Here is a 21,216-nt window from a genome sequence, read left to right on the forward strand (position 1 = left end):
AGATCCATTACAAATCATTAATGATGAATTACCTTGAGATCAGCATGTAGCAGACTTAGTTTGAGGTTAATAAATATTAAGTATTAGCATAATACTGTATTATTTGTGTCCCGGCAAGTAAAGTGTTACCAGTTTGTCCAGCGTTTAATTCATTTGAACTGGCTTTACTGGGTGAGCTTGCCCATCTTGTTCAGGTGTCACCGTTTCCCTGCCAAAATTCTGAAACTTTCTGCTGTTCCTTGTTGAAATCCCACAGCCGTGGAATTCATGATACAAATATTGCAGGCAAATCCCACCCCCCTTTTGCCCTCCAATCAGAGGTGGGCAGTCACACCCTCTTGACCTATCAAAAGCCATGAACGAAGTAAAGCACCCTGGTCTCAGGCCACACACCTTTTAAAGCCACCGAATGCAGTGACAGCAATGGACGGGGCAGCTGCACAATCAAGTGGGCTCAGGGTCACAGTTGGGTGGCAGCCATCTCCATGAAGCAGGAACTGCGATAGAGACGTTGTGCTAGTGCTTAAAAATCACAAGGTGCATTGCATCATCCATCAGCAATAGCTTGGGAAATTAATTTTGGATTGCATTACATTTCAGTCTTTACGCAAATGACGTGTGCAAGCAGCTCAGTGGCTCAGTGGCTGTTGGCTTGGACCTCCAAGGATGAAACAACACAGTAATTCATAAACTGTTGGCTATCAATAGACCATCACTAAAGACAGCAGAGATATAGCCAGGGGGCGGCCAGTAATCCCTGGCTGGACATGGCTGGTCTGTCCCTGTATATTAAATGAAATGTGTTTTCTTTTTCATAGTCAGGTTACGTCACAGTTGCACAATAAAAGTGGCTCAAAAACCATCGATCTCTATCCAGACTCTATCACATAAACATCTGAATAAGAACCTACCCGTGTGTTTCTGAAGATGCGTTCTGCCAGATAAGGATCAATGAATCTGACTGGTGGGGGAGAGACGTGCAGTAATGAGATATCTGATTGGGTGTTTCACAGGGATTTTGTGTCTTTGCGTCTTTCAGTTTCAGCCTGTAGGCAGTTTTCCTTTAAAATGTTAATGTCACACCGGATAAACACTCCACAACTACATTGTCATTCCTCTAATTAGATTATCGCCGCATAATTTCAGAATTGTGATTCAAGAATCATATTTTTCGAGATAAGAATCTTTTATTTGTGCCACAAAAGAAGGGAGGCTGTGGGAAGTGATGCTAAAGACGGCGGAGGCAGATTGAGGCGTATTTGTAATGAGGGGCCTTTGCATCGGTGCTCACACGTTGCTTTATGTAAAATGCCACCATACAGACTGTTTCCATACATGACTGTTGCTTTGCTGTGATACTTTACTGACCCTTTCTTTCCACCAGCCAGATCACTGTAAAAATATTTGAACTATTCACAGTTTTCAAAATATGCATTCCACCTAATCGAGTGTTCGGAGGAGTTGTAAGCAGCATGAATTTATAATGATGCGTCACATGCGATGGATGCAAGTTAAGCTGTGAGCCTCCAGGCATGTTCTTGGCCGGGGGGGGTCCGCATATGTCGCATGTGCCTTCAGTGCTTGTGGCGCCCAGGGCCACCATGCTAATGGTGGGGGGGTCGGAGGGCCGTGCACAGCCTACTGGACTCAGGGGCCCCAGCAGTTTATGGTGGGCCCCTGCTCAATAAAATCTACTCTTATTTATTCGGACCGAAAGTGCCAACCCAACCGGGGGCCCAAGCTGAAAATTCGTCAGGGGGGTGGGCAAATTTCTAGCTACACCCTTGACTGAAAATGATGCATTTTTAAGAGTGAGCACTGACAGCTGTGTATCTTCAGGGTGGAGTCTTTGCTCTGAAGATATATGACGATATCCTCTCATTTTTCTAAAATGACGGTCGGATCAGTAGACTGCTTTACCAACTGAATATATAGATTAAAAGTTTGCTAAAACCTTGGTTTTTCCTTGCAGGTAGAAAAAGTTTTCTTCTCAGGTGTGGATTTTCAGTTTTAAACTTAAAGTGGACACAGGATGCTGAGTTTGTTGCATTCAGGAAGTGTGCGTGTGCCTGCTGGAGACCCGCCCGCTTACTTTCGGGTCCCCCTGCAGAGGTGATATTGGCTGCGTCCCTCTTCTTTTTCTCACTCGGAAACCCTTGCGTGTGTCTGACACACTCCAGGAGCAGCCAGCGCAACTCAGCAGCGTTTCGTAACATTATGATTTGTAGTCGTCGTGCCGAGGGCGTTTCAGTAATCTGTGAAATTGGTAGAATGGGGTGGTTGGGGGGTAATGCAGTGTGTTGGATAAATCCTCTGAAGTGATTAAATGTTCGTGAAATGTATTACCTCACTGACTTCCTTTATTCTCTCCTAACCCCCCCACCCCACACTGAACTGAACAGGCCAAGTAAATCTCACCAAAATCAATCATCCCCCTACCCAAGACAGTTTGTCTGGCAGGAATCTCCGCAAATCTCCCCAAATCTGACTCTAAGATGGCTTGGGTTTTAATAAACCCCATGTCCTTTGGACTCTGTGCTGAAATGCCCCCCCCCCCCCCCCCCCTCCCCAAGCTGAGAAAGTTTCGGCAGTGACCAGGGGAGGTGCATTCAAACCACGTTCCACTCCTCCAGGACGTGGATCTGGGGAAACGGTGATTTACAGGCGTCACAGCTGAAACTGGGCCCAGGGGCCCTTTGTCCTTGTGCAGACGTCATGGTAGGGGGCACTGAGGTTGGGGTCCATGTCCACTTAACTGGGACCTGTCACAGTCACAGAGGTCTTTCTTACACATGCACCCATGGGTGACACCCAGCGGGCATGTTAATCTGATGCTGGGCACACGATGACACGAACGGAATCCCGCCAAACCTCAGAGAAATGCTTTAAGTCTCACCTCTGCCAGTAACCATGACAAACCTCATCCAATCACTGACTGTCTCCATTGACTGTTTTGCTGAAGTGCTGCACTAGACACCATTACATCATCTTATTTGTGTGTCACACTCAGGCTTAGTTCTTACTAGTGACATTTCTATAGCTCTTTACATTCACCACGCAGGTAGTAACACACTGGTGGTGTTTCCCCAGTAAAAGCAGGCAGCTGGGGGCTGGGCAGACATCGCTCTGGGTAAAACTGCCAACGTGAAACCAAAATGTCGGAATGGTCATATCAGTACAGGACAGGTCTGATGTGTCCAGTGCTGGAAAAGCAATTATTTGTGGCTGTTTAAATGTTTAAAGCAACAACATTTCATGTGAATAACATATCTTATAATAAAATATTTGAAAATATTAGTTGTTGTTACGTAGGTCTTCATGACTAACCTGTCCCTCCACCCCCCCACTATAGGAATATCAAATCGACATCATTTTTGCCCAAACGTGGACGGACAGTCGCCTCAGATATAACAGCACCATGAAAATATTGACTCTGAACAGCAACATGGTGGGTCTTATCTGGATACCTGACACCATCTTCAGAAATTCGAAGAACGCAGACGCTCATTGGATCACGACACCCAATCAGCTGCTCCGCATCTGGAACGACGGGAAAATCCTCTATACATTGAGGTAAATGTAGCAGATTCTTTATTCTCCTCAGAATTGACTTGCTTTACCCAGTCTCTCACTGAGCCGTTAGAAAACAAAAGCTAGACTATCCGTAATAAATTGTAATTCAAAAAGCCGGACACTCCTTCATTCCGCTCAGGAAACTGTCCCAAGTTAAATGTCAGATATTACCGACAGTACACCCTGTGTATGACATTTACCAGTTTTCTTTATTGGATGCCATTTGACAAAACAGGATTATTCAGCAAAGATATAAAAATATAGATATAAAATATATAGGCTAAAAACTCATATGTTTTCGAGGTGTTACTCTGTACTGGTAGCTTCACAATGTTTGGATATTGAAGATTGATTGAGTTTTGGAAGCTTCTGGATCCTGTTTAGTATTCAGGGGCCTGTGTGTAAGTGCCCTTGTGTCATGATTCAGTATGTGGCTCCTAGATTATCGGGACATCTGGGGGACAGATCCGTGGGATTCGATGACAGACGGAGGTCTGAGAGTCCGGAGTAGCACCAAGCTGTTAAAGGCCACCTCGGGATCTGCCTTGGCAAGCAGAAATAAGGACACTCGAAGCCCCCAGCTACTGGGAAGATCTCGTCACCGGAGTCCCAAGCACATGACCCAGTTGCTTAATGTCAGGAAATCTTTGGATGCCACACTCACCCCTAATCTGTCTTTGCGTTGGAATACAGTTTTCTTTTTGGGCAAAACAGCCCCCAGAGATACAGTATAAAGCAATAAATTGGAAAAGACTGTGTAGTCACAAATCGTAATTAAAAATGATTTATTTGTGTTGCCATGGAAATAAAAAGGCACATTGACCTCGTTTGCCACCTTACCAGAGTTCCTCCGTCTTAAGAACACCGTTAACGAAGGGATTCTAGAAGTTCGATGGAATTAAATGGGCTGGGAGTTTTTCTAAAAAACATTTGGGAAAACTTTTCACACAGTGTGGGGACAAAAAAGCAAGCCCCCCCCCCCCCCCCCCCCCAAAAAAAAAAGATGTTATTTCAGTGGAGTAATACCACAGGAGGCTCCTTTATGTCAGCATACATAAAATGACATTGTTTTCATTCACAGCTCTCATTGGCAAAATACAGCTAAGATAAATATGGTAAAACTTTACTTAAAGCAGTCATTATACTGCATTGCACATACCTTCATAACGCATAGTAATGCATTCATAAAGTATTATAAATATGGCTATAACTATTTAGAAAAAGGCATAACAGTATAGTCATCTTTATAACGCCTTATGAATGCATTATAATGTGTTATGAATTTGTTAATAGATTCTTATAGACAAGACATTCACATAAAGTGTTACCATACTGTAGTTCTTTAGTTGTAGTTTGCAAACTATTGTCACTGTACTGGTGCTGAGGTTGTTCTTATTGTACCGCGATCATTACCGTCTTAGGTCACATCTGTATTGCAGTCCCAGACATCCCAGTCAGAGGAATGATTCACAGACCCGATACTGATTCGTTACTGTATACGGTATTTTGGGTCATCACCGTGCGTGCATTATAGCACGCATCAGATGATATGGCTGCGAAAGGTCCCGTCCCGTTTAATCTGACCTGAGCTGTGTACCTCTCCAGCAACACATTACCTTTGTCCTATAAACTGCCAGGTGGGGAAGAAACAACCAATAGGTGAGACCTAAACCTTGTAAAAATGCTTTTAAAGTGACGTACCCATTTGCATACAGCAGGTCAATGATGGGAACTGAGCTAAGCTAATCAGAGGCGTGCGTTACACTGAAAAATATGCAATGTCAATTCAAGCATTTCGCAGACGTCTTCAAGCCAGCGATAAAGTAAAAAGGCTTCTTGGGTTCACAGCTTGCAAACTAAGTGAAAATAAGGTAATCACTTCCAATGACACCAAACTGTGGTGTTTTGATTGAGTCTGTTGAGTCCTACCATGTCAGCTCGACCACAGAGATAATGTGCGTGGTCACAAACCGGCGTCACCAGGGCGTGCACGAGGTCTGCGCGACGTTCAGGCTTAATGTGACCTTTGCATTGACCAAGGGTAATATGGGATTGAAAAGATTGTTGCGGCTATAGGTGGAGAGATGACACCACTTTCGTCTGATCTAAATTAATGATAAATCAGTTCAACTTTTTGTGTCAGATGTGTCCATTTCAGAACACTTCGCTCCGTTTATAGCTATTAAAATGAGTCTTCCTGGTTATAAACCCATGCAAACAGGGGAAACCTTCCTGTCCCCCTTTATTCATTGTTTTAACTGCTTATAAATAGGGACTTTAATCTGGGTCTGAGGAATGCAGTTAATTCTCTCTTGCTCTCTCTCCCTCCCTCTCACTCTCTCTCTCTCCCTCTCACTCTCCCTCCCTCTCACTCTGTCTCTCTCTCTCTCACTCTGCACAGATTGACCATCAACGCCGAATGCCAGTTGCAACTTCACAACTTCCCGATGGATGAGCATTCCTGCCCTCTCATCTTCTCGAGCTGTAAGTCAGGCCGGACTTCCATCACTTACATCACTGACGTTTCGGGTGCCTTTTATCACGGGTGACATTTCTGGCTTGCCAGCATCTTAAAATCCTTTTCAGCTCCCTTCTTGAAACTTCAACACACAGCCCCCAATTTGTTTACTACTAGTTTCCCTTTAACGCCTAAGACAAGGAGACTGTGTTTAGGGATCGTATGATTTTTCTTTTGAGAAATACGCCATGTGCATAAATCCCATTATGGTTCCACCACATTTAGCCAACCTGACTATCTGAAATTCACCATGTTGCCACGATCTTTTCACTACCTGTCGCGTCTCGTCCGTATGACGTTTGGCCTATTTGACATCCCATCAGCCTCAGGCTCTGAAGATTCATCGAGACGCGCGTCCTTCACAAATTCATCCAGGTCTCAAAAAAGACAAACTGACTTTACATCATTGTATAGTGTCATTCTGGGGTGTGCTTTAGTCTCCCCCCCCAGTTCAACATGTTTATGTTAATCGGAGTTTCCAAATTGTATGCAGGTGTGTATGAATGTGCCCTCTGCTGGGTTGGTGCCCCATCCTGGGATGTATCTCTAAGCTCTGGACCCCCCTCCCCATGACCCTGAATAGAATAAGCAGGGGGGTCCAGGTGCAGCATGAGAACATTTAATACTGTGGGCCATGGATGCCGGTTCCCGATTTCTTACACCTGACCTGCAAACAGTGCAGCAGAGGGTCCCTGAAGGGTGTTTATTGTTGGGTCAGAGTGCAGAGTAACCCGGGACAGTGCAGAGTAACCCGGGACAGTGCAGAGTAGCCCGGGACAGAGCAGAGTAACCCGGGACAGTGCAGAGTAGCCCGGGACAGTGCAGAGTAACCCGGGACAGTGCAGAGTAGCCCGGGACAGGGTAGAGTAGCCCGGGACAGTGCAGAGTAACCCGGGACAGTGCAGAGTAGCCCGGGACAGGGTAGAGTAACCCGGGACAGTGCAGAGTAGCCCAGGACAGGGTAGAGTAACCCGGGACAGTGCAGAGTAACCCAGGACAGAGTAGAGTAACCCGGGACAGTGCAGAGTAACCCGGGACAGAGTAGAGTAACCCGGGACAGTGCAGAGTAGCCCGGGTTAAGCGCACTTCCCAGTGTCTCGATCAGGATATCCTGTCTGAGGATCTGTGCTGTAATCGCTCCAGCTGAAATCCGCAGCTCAGTAATCAGGCAGTGTAAACATGGTAAATCAACCTCACAGGATCGTTGGTGGATTGGGGCTGCTCTTTGAAAACAGATGGCAGGCTTACAGTGAGTTCAGTTGGAGTTCATCCCCCCCCCCCACCAATGTGTGTTACAGTGTTGCAAAACAGTGCAGTGATGCTGATGGTGGTCAGATATTCACTGCAGAATGTGTGGCTCTTTGCTGTATGACCTGTGATGCTGGAAGACGCAAGGGGATATGCAACATAATGGCCACCCTCACATGAAGGAAATCATGTGGAATATCTAGGAAAAACAGTGTCTGTAAAGGTCTGGGACATATTGGATGGTTCTACGACAGTTTGGCCATAATGATTTGGCTTTTGTCAAAGTCACTCTGATCTTTACTCCTGCCCATTTCTTCTGGGTTCAACTTGTCGACTACTGGTTCTGAACAGTTGGAGCTTGAAATTCACTTTCACCCAGGCAGTAATGTTAGGGTATGTGTAGATATGAGCAGAGACACTTGGCAGGAGCTAGGCCAGGAAGAGCTGGGTACAGGAGTAGTAGAAGGAGTGAAGTGAAGTAGAAGCCGTTAGCAGGTGATTAACCAGAAAGATAACTGGCGAGAACCGGGGTCTAAGGACTGAGCCTTGGACAAGTTAGCTGATGTTGCCTGGACACCAACAGCCAGATGCATCTTTCAGGGTGTTAGGATGGAAGACCTGTGTCTGGCCCCGAAGCCGGGTTTGATAGTCTCAGACTTTGTTCTGCATGAGAAACGACAGCACGTTCAATAGGCAAGAATCAGAGAGATTAGCTGATAGTTTCCATTTTTACGGCTCAAGTGTAGTTTTAATCAGTGAGGTTACATAAGCCAGGGTACAGAGTTGACTGACCAGGAGAACAGTCCCAGCCTACTGGACAAGGGTGCAGACAAATACCCCTGGAGGATCAAGGCTTATTAAGTGGGAAAAAAAAAATTCAGTCAGGAGGTAACGGCTCCCTCAGGGCGATTATCCTCCCAAAGGCGCCTACTGTATGCAGGGAGATGGCTTGTTCTCTTACTGCCTCCTCACATTTTTAAAGCTTACGGTCTGCACTGGGGAGACAGTCCCCCCCCCACCCCCCCGTAGGAGCAATTATCAGCCAGCAGCCGTGTGCTGTTGGCCCCCATTATGGTCAGTTATCGTAGCAGAGGTGCATCCCAGCCTTCATTCTACAGTCGGAAGATCACTGCGAAACAAGACATGATCGAGGAATAACATGGCATTGGAAACCAATTCTTCAAATTTCAATGTCAGTCTCCATCATTTATCCTGGTTGTTTTTGTTTAACATGCTCTACCATTGTGGATAAGGACTGGGGGGAGGGGGGGTTATCCATCCTTCTTTGTAATAATAATTCTTCTTTCAAAGGTCATTTCAGAGAGACAAAAAACGCCTAAGGGATCATCACAAGTGACCAGATGAAATGTTGTGGCATTCGGTTGCTGACTCTTTGCCTAATAAGAACATGTGAAGGGAGAAGGCATTCTGCACTGTGGAGGGGGGGGGTCTGATGGGGTCATGACACCCCTGTGATTGCTGTGTGTGCCATCCCCAAGAGGGTGTTCCTCAGGTCACGTGACGTGGCTGAGTGTGCCATCCCCAAGAGGGTGTTCCTCAGGTCACGTGACGTGGCTGAGTGTGCCATCCCCAAGAGGGTGTTCCTCAGGTCACGTGACGTGGCTGAGTGTGCCATCTCCAAGAGGATGTTCCTCAGGTCACGTGACATGGCTGAGTGTGCCATCCCCAAGAGGGTGTTCCTCAGGTCACGTGACATGGCTGAGTGTGCCATCCCCAAGAGGGTGTTCCTCAGGTCACGTGACGTGGCTGAGTGTGCCATCTCCAAGAGGATGTTCCTCAGGTGACGTGACGTGGCTGAGTGTGCCATCTCCAAGAGGATGTTCCTCAGGTCACGTGACGTGGCTGAGTGTGCCATCTCCAAGAGGGTGTTCCTCAGGTCACGTGACATGGCTGAGTGTGCCATCCCCAAGAGGATGTTCCTCAGGTCACATGGCATGACTCAGTGAAACATTACTGGCCTGACTAAACTAGTTATGGGCCGTAAAAGTGTTTATCTGCCTTGCAAATTCAGCATGGAAGAAGTGAAGAAAACAGAGGGAGGGGTACTGTAACAGCCCCCACCACCACAAGGCTAGGCATTGGGAGAAGCCGCCAAGAGACAATATTCCATTCAGCATGTGTGACTGCTTCGAAAGATTGTTAGTCATTCCCTGCGTCCAGCATTTCTTATGTCTCAATGACACAAAAGTAAATATGAAGATTAGCATGTCGCACAGGGTGACAGACACTGGGTTATTCCTATGCTGTTGAAGGTGGTATAACAGCTGTGTTTTTTTAATTGGGCAAACCGTTGTTGCTGTACTGTACAGGTCTTTGCTCCGGCGTGCTTTTCAGTCTGTCTTTGTGCACTGCGTGTAACTCAGCTGCAGAAATATGCTGGTTTAAGCAGGTTTAAGCAGGTCAGGCCCTGTAGTCGTAGAATATAAACAAGCCGTCCGTGGAAACACAGTCCATGGCTCTGGCTTTTCTGTTTGTGTGTTTGTCTTTAAATTGCGCTGCGGGGGCTGTTCCAGGCCCGTCTGCAGTCTCATCGAGACGGCCAGGTTCAAACTCCCGAGCAGATCAGTACCGGTGTTCCCGCTGAGCGATATCCCAGGACAACATGCCATGTCTGCCCTGGAACCAGCCGAAAGTCCGAGCAGCATTCGGTTAATCAGAGTGAGACTGAGCCCCAGACTTCGTTTTGGTGCATTTCTCTGCTGGAAATAAAACAGCATCCCCCCCACACACACACACACACACACTCAGAAGGAACACAGCACACACAGCTCTACACCATCCAAACAACCAGGCTAATTCTAGCAACCCTGTGCTAGCTGTATGTTCCACTGCAGGAAAACAGGAATTATAAGCCAAGATGGCAGCTCTCAGGGTCCGTATCCTCGCTTAGACGCTGATTTGATCCTGTCTCTATGGTGATCCTGCTGCTTTTTGGCCCCATCTCCTGCCTTGCCTTCATTTGCTCTTCCCACGCTGCCCAGGTCCTTCTCACAGAGACTCCTCACCTCATGTGCTGAATAAATACACAGCAGAAGTGTCGAGTTGTTCCGGATCAAAAGTCTAGAAGGTCAGATGATAATGAGGTGGACTGGGCCACTCAGAACGCGCATGTTCTGGGTGTGGAATGTTATCACTTTACGTTTTATGCAGGCTGGATCATTAACTAAGTCTTATATGGCCTATTACTGAAATACTGCCCATTTCAATACTGCTATAGAGGATGAGGGGCACTGGGTTTAAGCTATAAATCGATGTGGGGGGTGATTACACTGGAAAAGAAAAGAAAGGCATGACACATGCTCACAGAAAAGTCTTTTTATTGTTTTAACGAGCAACTGGGAGGGTGTACAGGCCTCTGACCACTGCACAGCCCATGTGCAGTGCATTGTGGGTATTTGTGTTTTGTGAAATGCACTCCTAGATGATGCTTGATGGATACGCAGTGCTGGTGTTATTTGCACAAGTCTGGTCTCTGAAAACTAAGACAAGCTAATGTTGCCGTTTCCTTATTTCCAAATTAACAAGAAAGAGCCTTTCAGAGCCACTGTGCAGGTGTGCGAGCGAGACCGTGGCGGGCCATTTCTGTGATTTTGTGGGACACGTGGGCCATGATTGCGCCAGTCTCTCAGATCACTCTCTGACAGGGCGAAATTATGAAGAAGAATTCAACATGAGGCAGGTTCTCGGCTGTAAAAACAAGGCAAAACTGAAATAAATGATGTTCTAAGTTGCAGAGGGAACATCTTTGGTCTGGGACTCTGCTGTAGAAATGGGATTCAATTACCAGCTGAAGAAGCCTGGCTTGCGGGGCTGATGGGGGACGGAGGCTTTGTGAGCACAGCACACAGTACAGGTCGCCAAACGTGGCGAACAAACAGGCTTCTCTGCATAACACATTTCCAGCAATTTGGCTTGTTATGCCGCCACCACAGCTGCCGACGTGAGGAAAGTCTGATGGCTTAACAGAGCTGTGATTTATGAAGGTTTCAGAACTCTTAGGAATTACCTTGTTGGAAATGCTACCAGAACACTTTGGACGAATGTTCCCTTTGAAAACCTTCAGAAAACATGCCAGGTTCTTGATCAACAAAGTAATCTTGCAACAAACAAGCCTACCTTGTGCGAACAGGATTTGACGCTGCAGATTAACCGTCTCAGGTTTTTTAGATGAAGCAATTAGTGGGTGAGGGCTGTACCCGTCTTCAGAAGGATGTGGGCAAATCACGTCCCTGCGAAAGGACATGGTTGGTCTGAAGGCCTCTGTCAGTTTGTCTGTTTCTCTAACCAATGAGATACGCTGCACATTTGTGTTACATTTTGCAGATTTATCCCAACCCTATCAAGCTTTCCGGAATCCACAACTCCCTCATAGTAACAAATTCCGGTGTCCTGGTCATATTAGTAAAACAAGCCATGTCCAGGGAGACCCGATGATTGGTCATTACGTAAAGGGGCGGAGCCTGCCAGCAGCATGGTGCTGCCTGAATCTTTGGTGTTAACCTTTTTTCCCCCATCATGTTGCCCCAGCGTATCAGTCTGTTGTGTGGGTGCTGCGCTCGCTGTTTTCCTGGCTTGCCATCTCACGTTGCTCGGTGACCCAAGGCGAAGCCATGGGTGCATTATGAAGATAAAACGCATTTCATTTTCTAACTAGTTTGCCAGTTCTGCGTTCTCTGATATTGCTCATTCACACGATGGGGCTCATTTCACTTCATTAGCAAGGTACCAATGGAAGTAATTTCATAAAAACCCGAACCTGAGGTTAAAGAATTGAACGGCGCTTCTCTGAATGCTCACGCAGAAGATGAGTTAATGTTCCTTTGCCTCCATTCCTTTGTAGTTCAGCAATGAAATGCCTGTCAGAAGCTAATATCCGTTTTTTTACATGTCAAATTTCAATAGATTTTGGAAATGTAAATGCAGGTGAATATTACAGGAAGATGACAACCTGTCATCATTTTTCCAGGTCGTAGGTATGAGTAGATCTTTCTGCCTTTATTTCTTCGTGACTCTTGGACGTTCGGTTGGTCTGTAGTTCTGTGAAGTGTTCCAGATGAACAGCAGTCTCTGGGTTCATTGTCTGTGCGAGTGTGTTCCTGGACAGTGTCTTTTCTGTCTCTCTTCCCAGCCAAAAGTTTTGTGCCTTTAGGAAGGAGCCAATCAGCTCACAGAGACTGCAGGAATGCCTTCCCCATCTGGCCCCCTTTTTCTGTACCTAGTGCTCCTTCTCAGTAATCTGTGCCGCAAATCACTGCACATACCGGCGCTGCCCTGGCCCTCATGTGCCAGGTAAACTGCAACTTGTCTCCACCCGTTTGGTGCATCTGACATTTTTAGGTGGGACTGGCACCATCCACCTTGCAAGCGGCTATCCGAAGCCAGCTCAGCCGAGCATCTCGCACGCGAGCAGTTCTACTGGTATGAAGTTATACAACTGGAAACACTCGACTGGTTCGATCTGGACCGTCCCTGTAACCCCTTCATCCAGTTCTGGTCACTGTGGTAGTGGGGTGGGTTTGAAACCTCTCCCATGAAGCATAGGGGAGAAGCACAGGGCAGACACACACTCACACACTGCATGCGATGGAGCCATTTCAGTTAAAGTAACATCTATATGCCTGGACTGAAGCCTCACGCCACGAACAGAAATGCACATTCTAAAAGCACATAGATAAGCGACACATGAAGTTATCCGTCTTTCTTCTCCCCTCGGGACGATCTAGTAAATCCTATTTGCTAAACTAATATTTGGGTGACACCCCCGTATTCCATGGAAAAGGCTATTTCAAGGGTTTTCTGGCGTCCTGTCGACCTGGAAGAGCAGCGATCTATCAGATTTTACCCAGCCATTTTGGCTTTATTGTAGCATGCAGAAAATGGAGCATTGTTGATATTTAACCAAAGGTTCAACAGAAATACCCCTGCAGAATCTTCTGATTAACTCAGGCTGCTGCTTCACTTCTGATACTCTTCTGTTTTTATATAACCTTCTTGGTAAAATTACTCCATTCAGACAGTGTTGAATACAAATAAACCGCAAAACCTGACATGTCTGATCATAATTAATTTCCAAACGGAGATTAAACAAATCTTCAATGCTGTCGTTAACTGGCACACTTCTGATTTAACTTAAAGAATTCGGTACACAAAGGGAATTTAGAAGATTGCTTTCACCGTGTCCTTTGAGAGGATTTTTTCCCCCTTTATCATGAGAAACAGGCACATTTGTTTACATTCTCATACACAGAATAACAGGAAGTGTGTATTGTGGCAGTGTTTGGCAGTGTTAGGTCATTTGTCACAAGTAAAGAAAAGACAATCTTCTGCTTGGACTTGGGACTCTGACCCAGGGAATATGAGGGTGATGAGGGTGATGATGGTGATGATGATGATGATGATGATGGTGATGGTGATGGTGATGATGATGATGATGATGATAAGCTTCTGTGTAATTAAGTAGCAAAAGAACCTAAGATGCAAGGTGCAGAACCTGAACATTTTAAAATAGGTTATAATTTTTAAAATGCTACTTTACATAAATCACTCATAATCAGTAAAAATAAAAGAAACAATTAAAGAGAGCTCAGGCAGATGGGGAGGAGTGATTCTCACATTTGAAATGGAAATGGGAGTTTGGCTGAAGTGCCTTATTGTGTAGGGAGAGCAGATGTTGAGCACAAGACAGCCAAGCACGTCTGCATGCCTTCAGAAAGGGAGCGTCTCTAAAGTGCAGCACTGCGTTTACAGCTCAGTTGCTCCCCCGAACCACGATGTATGTTTACCCCCCGCTGGGCTAATTTCACATAGAGCCGATTGGTGACATTCATCATGCGAATGCGTGATGATGTAGGCGGGGGGTGTGAGGGCAAAATTGTTTTTCACAACTTGGTTTCTTACCCTAAAGTCATAATTTTTGCCTTCATTTCACCAGCTTGTCTCTGGGAATAGCAACTTTTAATTAAGCAATTATTGTGAGTCACATGTAATTAATTCCAAGAATCTGAACCCGGTTTAATACAAATTAGTTGTGCCACACCACACCATCATCATTCATTTATACTGTGCCTTGGCTGGTATCCAGGAGATGGAAATAATGTGTTTATATATCGAAACTTGAGTATTTTGTGCACACAAGCTGACTATATGTGTCTATGAAGCTCAGTTTGCGTAAGCAGTGCTGTTCCTCTCATTACCCACTTATTACATACTGTAATAAGATATCGTCATCATCCCGCTTGATAACCCATTTATTGGAGAGCGTTAAGTAACCATTGACCACTGAGCAAACAGAGTAATAAACGTGAATATCTGCGAGTGTTTTGTCAGCCACTCGAGTGACCACAAGCGGCAGATCCGGCCGGTACGTTTGCTGACCTTGGGAAGGCAGACTCACAGCCGGCACCAGTCTATGTAGTGCAGTATTTTCTCCACTGAACTGTCCATCATGATCCTGTTGATGAATCATGTTCCTCTCTCGCCACCAAATTCCTTCCCATGGGAAAAATAAGAGCGTGAATTTCATGATTGTTAAAGGATGGAGACCAGGCACCAATGGTATATATCAGATTGTCTTTTAGATGTCTAGATAACAGGCAGTGCTCATTGCACTCTTGGGAAAGTAAGATCTTAATGACATTGCTTTAATCACAGCTGTTTGCTTTATTAAAACATCCCCCTGACAATTTTAGCCTCTGTGATGAGTTTGTAATGCTCATCACCGCTAATAATGGTTTTCTTGTCTGTCGATAACACAATTGTAGGGTTTCTGAAATTATGCTACAGATTCTAATCAATATCACTGACAGTGAGATTTCACTAGCAGGCCTTTGGCAACAGACAGATATTGCCTTTGCAAAGACGGGGGCGGGGGCGTCCCACCTGGAGTCGTCCTGGTCACACTTTATAATTACAGACGGATACCCACGCGATGAGATGATTTACAAGTGGCGGAAGAATTCTGTGGAGGCGGCGGACCAGAAATCCTGGAGGCTGTACCAGTTTGACTTCATGGGCTTACGGAACACGACAGACATCGTGAAAACAACAGCAGGTAAGACGAAAATGCCGCCATTGGTAACATGCGGCATTTTCAGCGACATCGTGGTTAAGACATTAATTACGCCGTTAGCCATGGCGAGGTAATCATTGTTGTCATGACTACAAGTGCTCTTTAAAAACCACGTAAATGTCTTAGGCCAGAAACCAAGGAACCGGCTGACATTTTCTCTACTGGATTTATAGTTCACTTCCAGGTCAAAAGGTCACAAGGCAGATAGGAGTGCTTATAAGCTCATATGTTACAGGCTTCAAATATCAGGACAAGTGAAATGAAATATTCTAATATGCCCTGGTGAGCATGATATTACTATATAAAGCAATATATCCGTCCATCTTCCAAGGACTCATTCTGGACAGGGGGCCTGGGGCACATCTTAGGTGGATGAATGTAATATTACTATATATTACACTTAAAAGATGTGCTATAGTTTACCGTGTTTATGTGACATGAATGCTTGTTACCCTGTCCATGATAAGCAATGGGAAGTCGGTGGGTCTTGTGCTAATGTGTAAATAACTAATTTCCAAACTGTGATTCAGAAACATGGCTGTTTCTCTTTGTATGTGGCGAATCGGCACATATCCAACTTAACAGATGACACCATGGAGTGACTGACATGGAGGGCAGGGCCTCCGTGTTCAGGAGGAGAGTCGTGCCGCCCTACGGAGGGGGCTGTGGGCAGAGTAGGCTGCAGAAAGCAGCTCCAGCCCCCTGCCTTGGCACCAGTAGGAAACTTCTCCAGTTAATCAGCAGGAATCCCTACATTTCCCAGTACACCAGTGGGAAGCAATCGCAATACACCTATTTAAACTAGGAGGCGCATCCAATTTAGCAGTAGGAAAACCCTCGGGTACGTCAGTAAGGGGGACTGTAACTCCATATCGCACCAGTAAGAGGTCGACACACAGGTCTGTCCCCTGCCCATGATGAGCTGAGATACATCTCTGTATTTCACATGCATTATGATCATCTTCTCTGACATCAATAACAGCCCGAGGAATAAAGTCAGGGTGTCTAGAGTGAAGTAAAAATATTGTTTTCTGCTAAATGTCAGATGAATGTCTTCCCTTCTGCAGTCACAAAGGACTTGAATAAAAATAAAATAATACATAAATGCAAAAATGGGCCAGACTATAAGTAACGTCCTTGCCGAAAGTCATTACGAATTTACGAGTCCATCGGGCTCCTCAGAGTTGCTTCTGAAGACCTCGGTTCCAAGGTCAAACCTTACGAGCGTTACTCTTCTCAAACTGACCTGACCATGCTGTGCGTAGCTGTGTGGCTTTGCCATCGGACACAGGATGCGTAATCTGAGCCATAAGAAAAGGAGCCGTTCCCTCGATTCTTGCAGTGAACAGAGTCCATTTCATAATGATTGAAGTCCAGGATAGCGGCTTGTCCCTCGCTGCTGCCGCGGCTGGGCGACACATTCTAGCAGCCAGTGGCTGAATAAGTGAGTGTCCTCCTGTCAGACAAATCACTCTGTGGCTTCATTTAGGGGAGTCACAGTGTGTGTTCCACGTCTGATGCTTATTTCGCTGACAGATGAAAACGTCTGAGGATTACAGGACACAAGAATGACATAAAATAAAATTATGAACCACATACTAAACACCTAGTAAATCACTACAATTTTTGTTATACAGCCTTTTTCCCCTGATCTTTGGGGAGTATATATGCTGATATGCTGGTGTCCAGATCAGTTCAGTATCTGAGGTAGGTTAGTTTTGCCTTTTTGTTTGTTCTTAGTGTCAGACGTGATTTATAAAAACATATGTTTGCCCGTGGTTTGGACTGAAAAGCCACCATTTGCAGGCTTATCATGTTTCCACAGTGACTTCATTATCTCTATACGGTTATGTAATTTTTAATAGCCTCACCATTTCCAAAACAATTCAATGTGTCTCATGTATTTGAACAATATGTTCTATATTTTAGAAGCTGTTGTCTGTGTATGAGAGTTTTGTAATAGTTTTAATTAAGAACCCATTCAGAGAATTACCAAAGACTACAATCTTAAAGAATAAATATTAAACACCACAAAACAAAAGAATTATTCACCTCACTGCATGTTGATTCATTGTAACGATTTTCTACCTTTTCAAATAAATCCATGACTTTTCTTAAGTCCCATCGGTTGAACCAGGAAGTGACTGAGAGCAGACATTGGCTGCTTTAACCAGCCACCTCTGACCGCACGTTGCGTCTGTTCCTCCTGTGCAGGAGACTACGTGGTGATGACCGTGTATTTTGACCTGAGCAGGCGAATGGGCTACTTCACCATCCAGACCTACATCCCGTGCATCTTGACAGTGGTGCTGTCCTGGGTGTCCTTCTGGATCAAAAAGGACGCCACTCCAGCCCGAACCGCTCTGGGTACGTCTGCCTGGGCCCGACAGCCATACTTGGTATGACAAATAAAAAAAATAATAGCAGGCAAATAAGGGAGGTTTAAAATAATCTTATTTATTGAAATTTGGCCATAATAAATGTGTGAAATGCAGACTTGTCCGCAGGGTCCCGCTGAGTGGGTTTTGCGCCAGTCTTCCACATTTCTGCGCCGATGATGAATGTTTCTTGTCTCTCTCCTTGGCTTCACTTCAGCCTGTAATAGTGGTTGTCAGTCGACAAGCCTGTTTCCCATTTCTGCTTACCTTGTTTTTTTTTTATGTTTTCATGGTTCTTTTATAAAATCTCATCGCCTCTGCTTGTCCAGAAGAGCATGTCGGTGAAGGTAATTGCTTTCTTTCGTTTTTGTTTTTTTTTCACCTCCCCATGTTGCGTTATCGTGTCGTTTCGCTGCGTTGGTCCATGTACCCCGTGTCTGTGTGGGTGTCTCCCTTCTGCACACCTGTTTGCCAGTCATTTCAGGACGCAGCTCATCAGCCAATCAAAATCTGATGATCTGTGCGCACCGGAAGCCCAGATCAGCGTTTTGCTCCTGCAAAATTTTAGAGAGCATATTTGATCTAAATGCAGGAAGAATGGCAACATTTTACTTACTTAAAAATGTGTCTAGTCCCAAATAAAAATTCTGATACACTTTTTAATTTCTTTTTCTTGCGTTATCCCAGGAAGCAAAATAATAATAATAATAATAATAATATCTATTAACTGTTAACGAAAACCAGCTGGTCGTTAGTTTTCAAGCATAAGAGCTGCCATTACCTTCAAACTTCAAAAGAACAAATTCTCGGTCCAGAAATGCAGGAGCAGTCATTTGTTTAGCAGAAACATTTCTTTGGTTTTGTTCCGGATACAATAGCGGTGTGACTGTAATCGGGGGAAAGCTGAGGGCTGCAGGACTTTTACCTATTAGCTATTTGTCTTCCTTGTCAGCCACATGCCGTTCCTTATAGTCCCAGACTGAAGGTGTGTTTTCTCTGTTTTCTGTTTCAAAGCAGCGCTTATTTTTGCATCGGTTTCGCACTTAACAATGGTGTTAAACTATAGGGTAAAGGCAGAGACTCTAGAGAGCTGTCACTGGGACGCCAGTGTGAAGCCAGTTTACTGAGAAGCACTTTACTGTGTTAGGATATTCAGCTTGTTTTTTTTTTTTTGACTGACGATGGATTTACAGTCACAGAGCCAGCGGGCCTGTTGTGTTTGAGAGATGCGTCTGGATGAAGGGGAGGAAAATGCCATTAAATACCTGAACAAAGGAAGTCATTATGACTGCAAAACAAAACAAAAAAATGGATATTTGCGCTCAGAAACCACTTTTAATCCGAAGCGGAGGAGGGGAGATAAGCTTTAGCTCGCCTAGACGGAGGGAGAAATGTCAGCACCGGCGGGCTGTCAGTCCCTCGGACCTCGGCTCGGAGTCCACACTCGCTGACAGCCCCGCCGGCTCCTTTCGGGAGAAATTACCATACAAGCAGGGACCCCGGAGATGCTAACGAACACTAGCGGGAGTGTTTCGGGAGCAAGGCATCTCCCCCTCTCACTGCCAGCTCTGTGGTGCCATGGAAATGAGGCAGACAGGAAATTAGGTGTCATCCTCGTGTTCGTCCCAATATGGCGCCATTCAGAAACGGCCCCTCAATCTACAGTATCAGCCCTGCCAGGGGCGAGATGTAAAAAAAGCAGCACTTGATATTCCCACCTTCCCCTGTAGGAATGTTTGTCTTCTTCGTTTGGCGCATCCAGGCTTTCTTGCAGAAATACAAGTTGTTTTTTTGTGTGTGTCTCGTTCTGTCAGGCAAACAGGTGAAGCCAATCACCGTGGCCAACAGTTTGAGGAAAGAGAATTGGGTGTGCGATATCCTCCTAAAATAGATGCGCCCCGCTTGTTTCCATGGAAACGACTGAAACAGTCCCATGTCCCCCCCCCCGCCCTCAGAGACGCCCGCGTGTCTGCGTTCAGCCATGGTTCAGCTTGCAGGATTTTTTCTTGTATTTATTTTTTTTTAACCCTCCCTCCCCCAATCCCACCCCCCCGTCACGCCAGACATGTGGCAATGTGGATCATCAGCGAAACGAATTTCACCCGAAATAAGATGGAGGAAAAGAATGGTGACACCGAGCTGTGGATGTAGACCACGCGCCGTCGTCGTCTTCAGATCTGTGAGAAGCTTCCGGTAGCGTCTCCCTGCAAAGACGTCTTTCCTCTCCCTGAAGCACATTTACGGGACTCAAAAAACAATTAGTGCTCTTTTTCCTTTTATACGTTTATTCTGCCATCAGCCCTTATGCACGATGCTGCAGGAAACGTATGCCCTCTTAATGCCCCCCCCCCCCCGCCCCCCACCTCCGACCACGCAGTCAGACGACCCCAGAGAGCTGTTGCTCTTCTTCGCTACTCTCATTATCATTAATCAGTCATTAATAACGAATCACATCATTATTGTGGTCATGTGACTGTCTGCTGCTTGTCTCTCCAGGAATAACGACCGTGCTGACCATGACCACACTCAGCACAGTGGCCAGGACCTCACTGCCGAGGGTCTCCTATGTCACTGCCATGGACCTTTTTGTGACTGTGTGCTTCTTGTTCGTGTTCGCTGCTCTGATGGAGTATGCCACCCTCAATTACTACTCCTACAGCGCGCGCAAGCCAACCTGCACCAAGACCAAGAGAGCGGTGAGAGCCTGCCGCCGCCCTACGATTTCCCAACCCTCCGCTGGGTCACGTGCGGTTTCTCAGCACAGCTCCCAGTAACACCGTAACCCAGCAGGAGGCGCTATAAACCTCATGCACAGAAGTAAATCACAGCCTCAGGAAATCCATTCATCCATCTGTTTTCCTACAACATGGGGTTTGGGGGCCGAAAGTCCATCCACGTAACACAGGGGCTAAAGGGTTCCACTCACGATATTTCGACTTTTTGATGATGCACATTCAGTTGTTGTCATATATCAAATTCTAAACCGATCCCTTGTTAGCAACATGCCGTGTGATACATTGTAGTGATGCTGGCTGACTGCAGCACCCATGCTGTCGCGCTCCCAGTCTTTGCAGTGATTGCGACGATGCCATACCTTGGATTTTTGGTATTTCAACAAAATTTTCCCAAACCCGTTCTGTCTATTAAATGCCCAAGTGTGTCACGTCATATCATATATATATTCGATTTACAATATTTTCAACTTAGGATCTGTTAATCAGTAGATAATCCTATTATAAGTCGTGGTAATGAATGTATGGAGCCCAGATCTACCAGACGATATGACGCGTAGAATGTCTGGCAAACCCGCTGCAGTGCATAACTCTCTCATCGCAGGTAGAATTAAGGCTTAAGATACAGCGAATCAGATTGCATGTTTATTCACAGCAACACTGAAGCTCATAAGACTT

General features: G+C 45.7%; 1 protein-coding gene across 3 annotated transcripts in view; it reads left to right on the forward strand.

Annotated features, from left to right (window-relative positions):
• Window positions 1-21,216, forward strand: part of LOC125723014 (gamma-aminobutyric acid receptor subunit gamma-3) — an 81,439-nt gene that overhangs the window by 53,606 nt on the left and 6,617 nt on the right. For 2 of the 3 annotated variants that reach the window (XM_048999403.1, XM_048999404.1), the window contains 6 exons: window positions 3,353-3,573; window positions 5,975-6,057; window positions 15,273-15,410; window positions 17,643-17,795; window positions 18,136-18,153; window positions 20,303-20,502. In XM_048999403.1, coding sequence (XP_048855360.1) covers window positions 3,353-3,573; window positions 5,975-6,057; window positions 15,273-15,410; window positions 17,643-17,795; window positions 18,136-18,153; window positions 20,303-20,502 — 813 coding nt within the window. The remainder of the gene's footprint in view (window positions 1-3,352; window positions 3,574-5,974; window positions 6,058-15,272; window positions 15,411-17,642; window positions 17,796-18,135; window positions 18,154-20,302; window positions 20,503-21,216) is intronic. The other variant, XM_048999405.1, reaches the window with a different exon arrangement.

Source organism: Brienomyrus brachyistius, unplaced genomic scaffold (assembly GCF_023856365.1).
Source record: "Brienomyrus brachyistius isolate T26 unplaced genomic scaffold, BBRACH_0.4 scaffold44, whole genome shotgun sequence".
Classification (NCBI taxonomy): Eukaryota; Metazoa; Chordata; class Actinopteri; order Osteoglossiformes; family Mormyridae; genus Brienomyrus; species Brienomyrus brachyistius.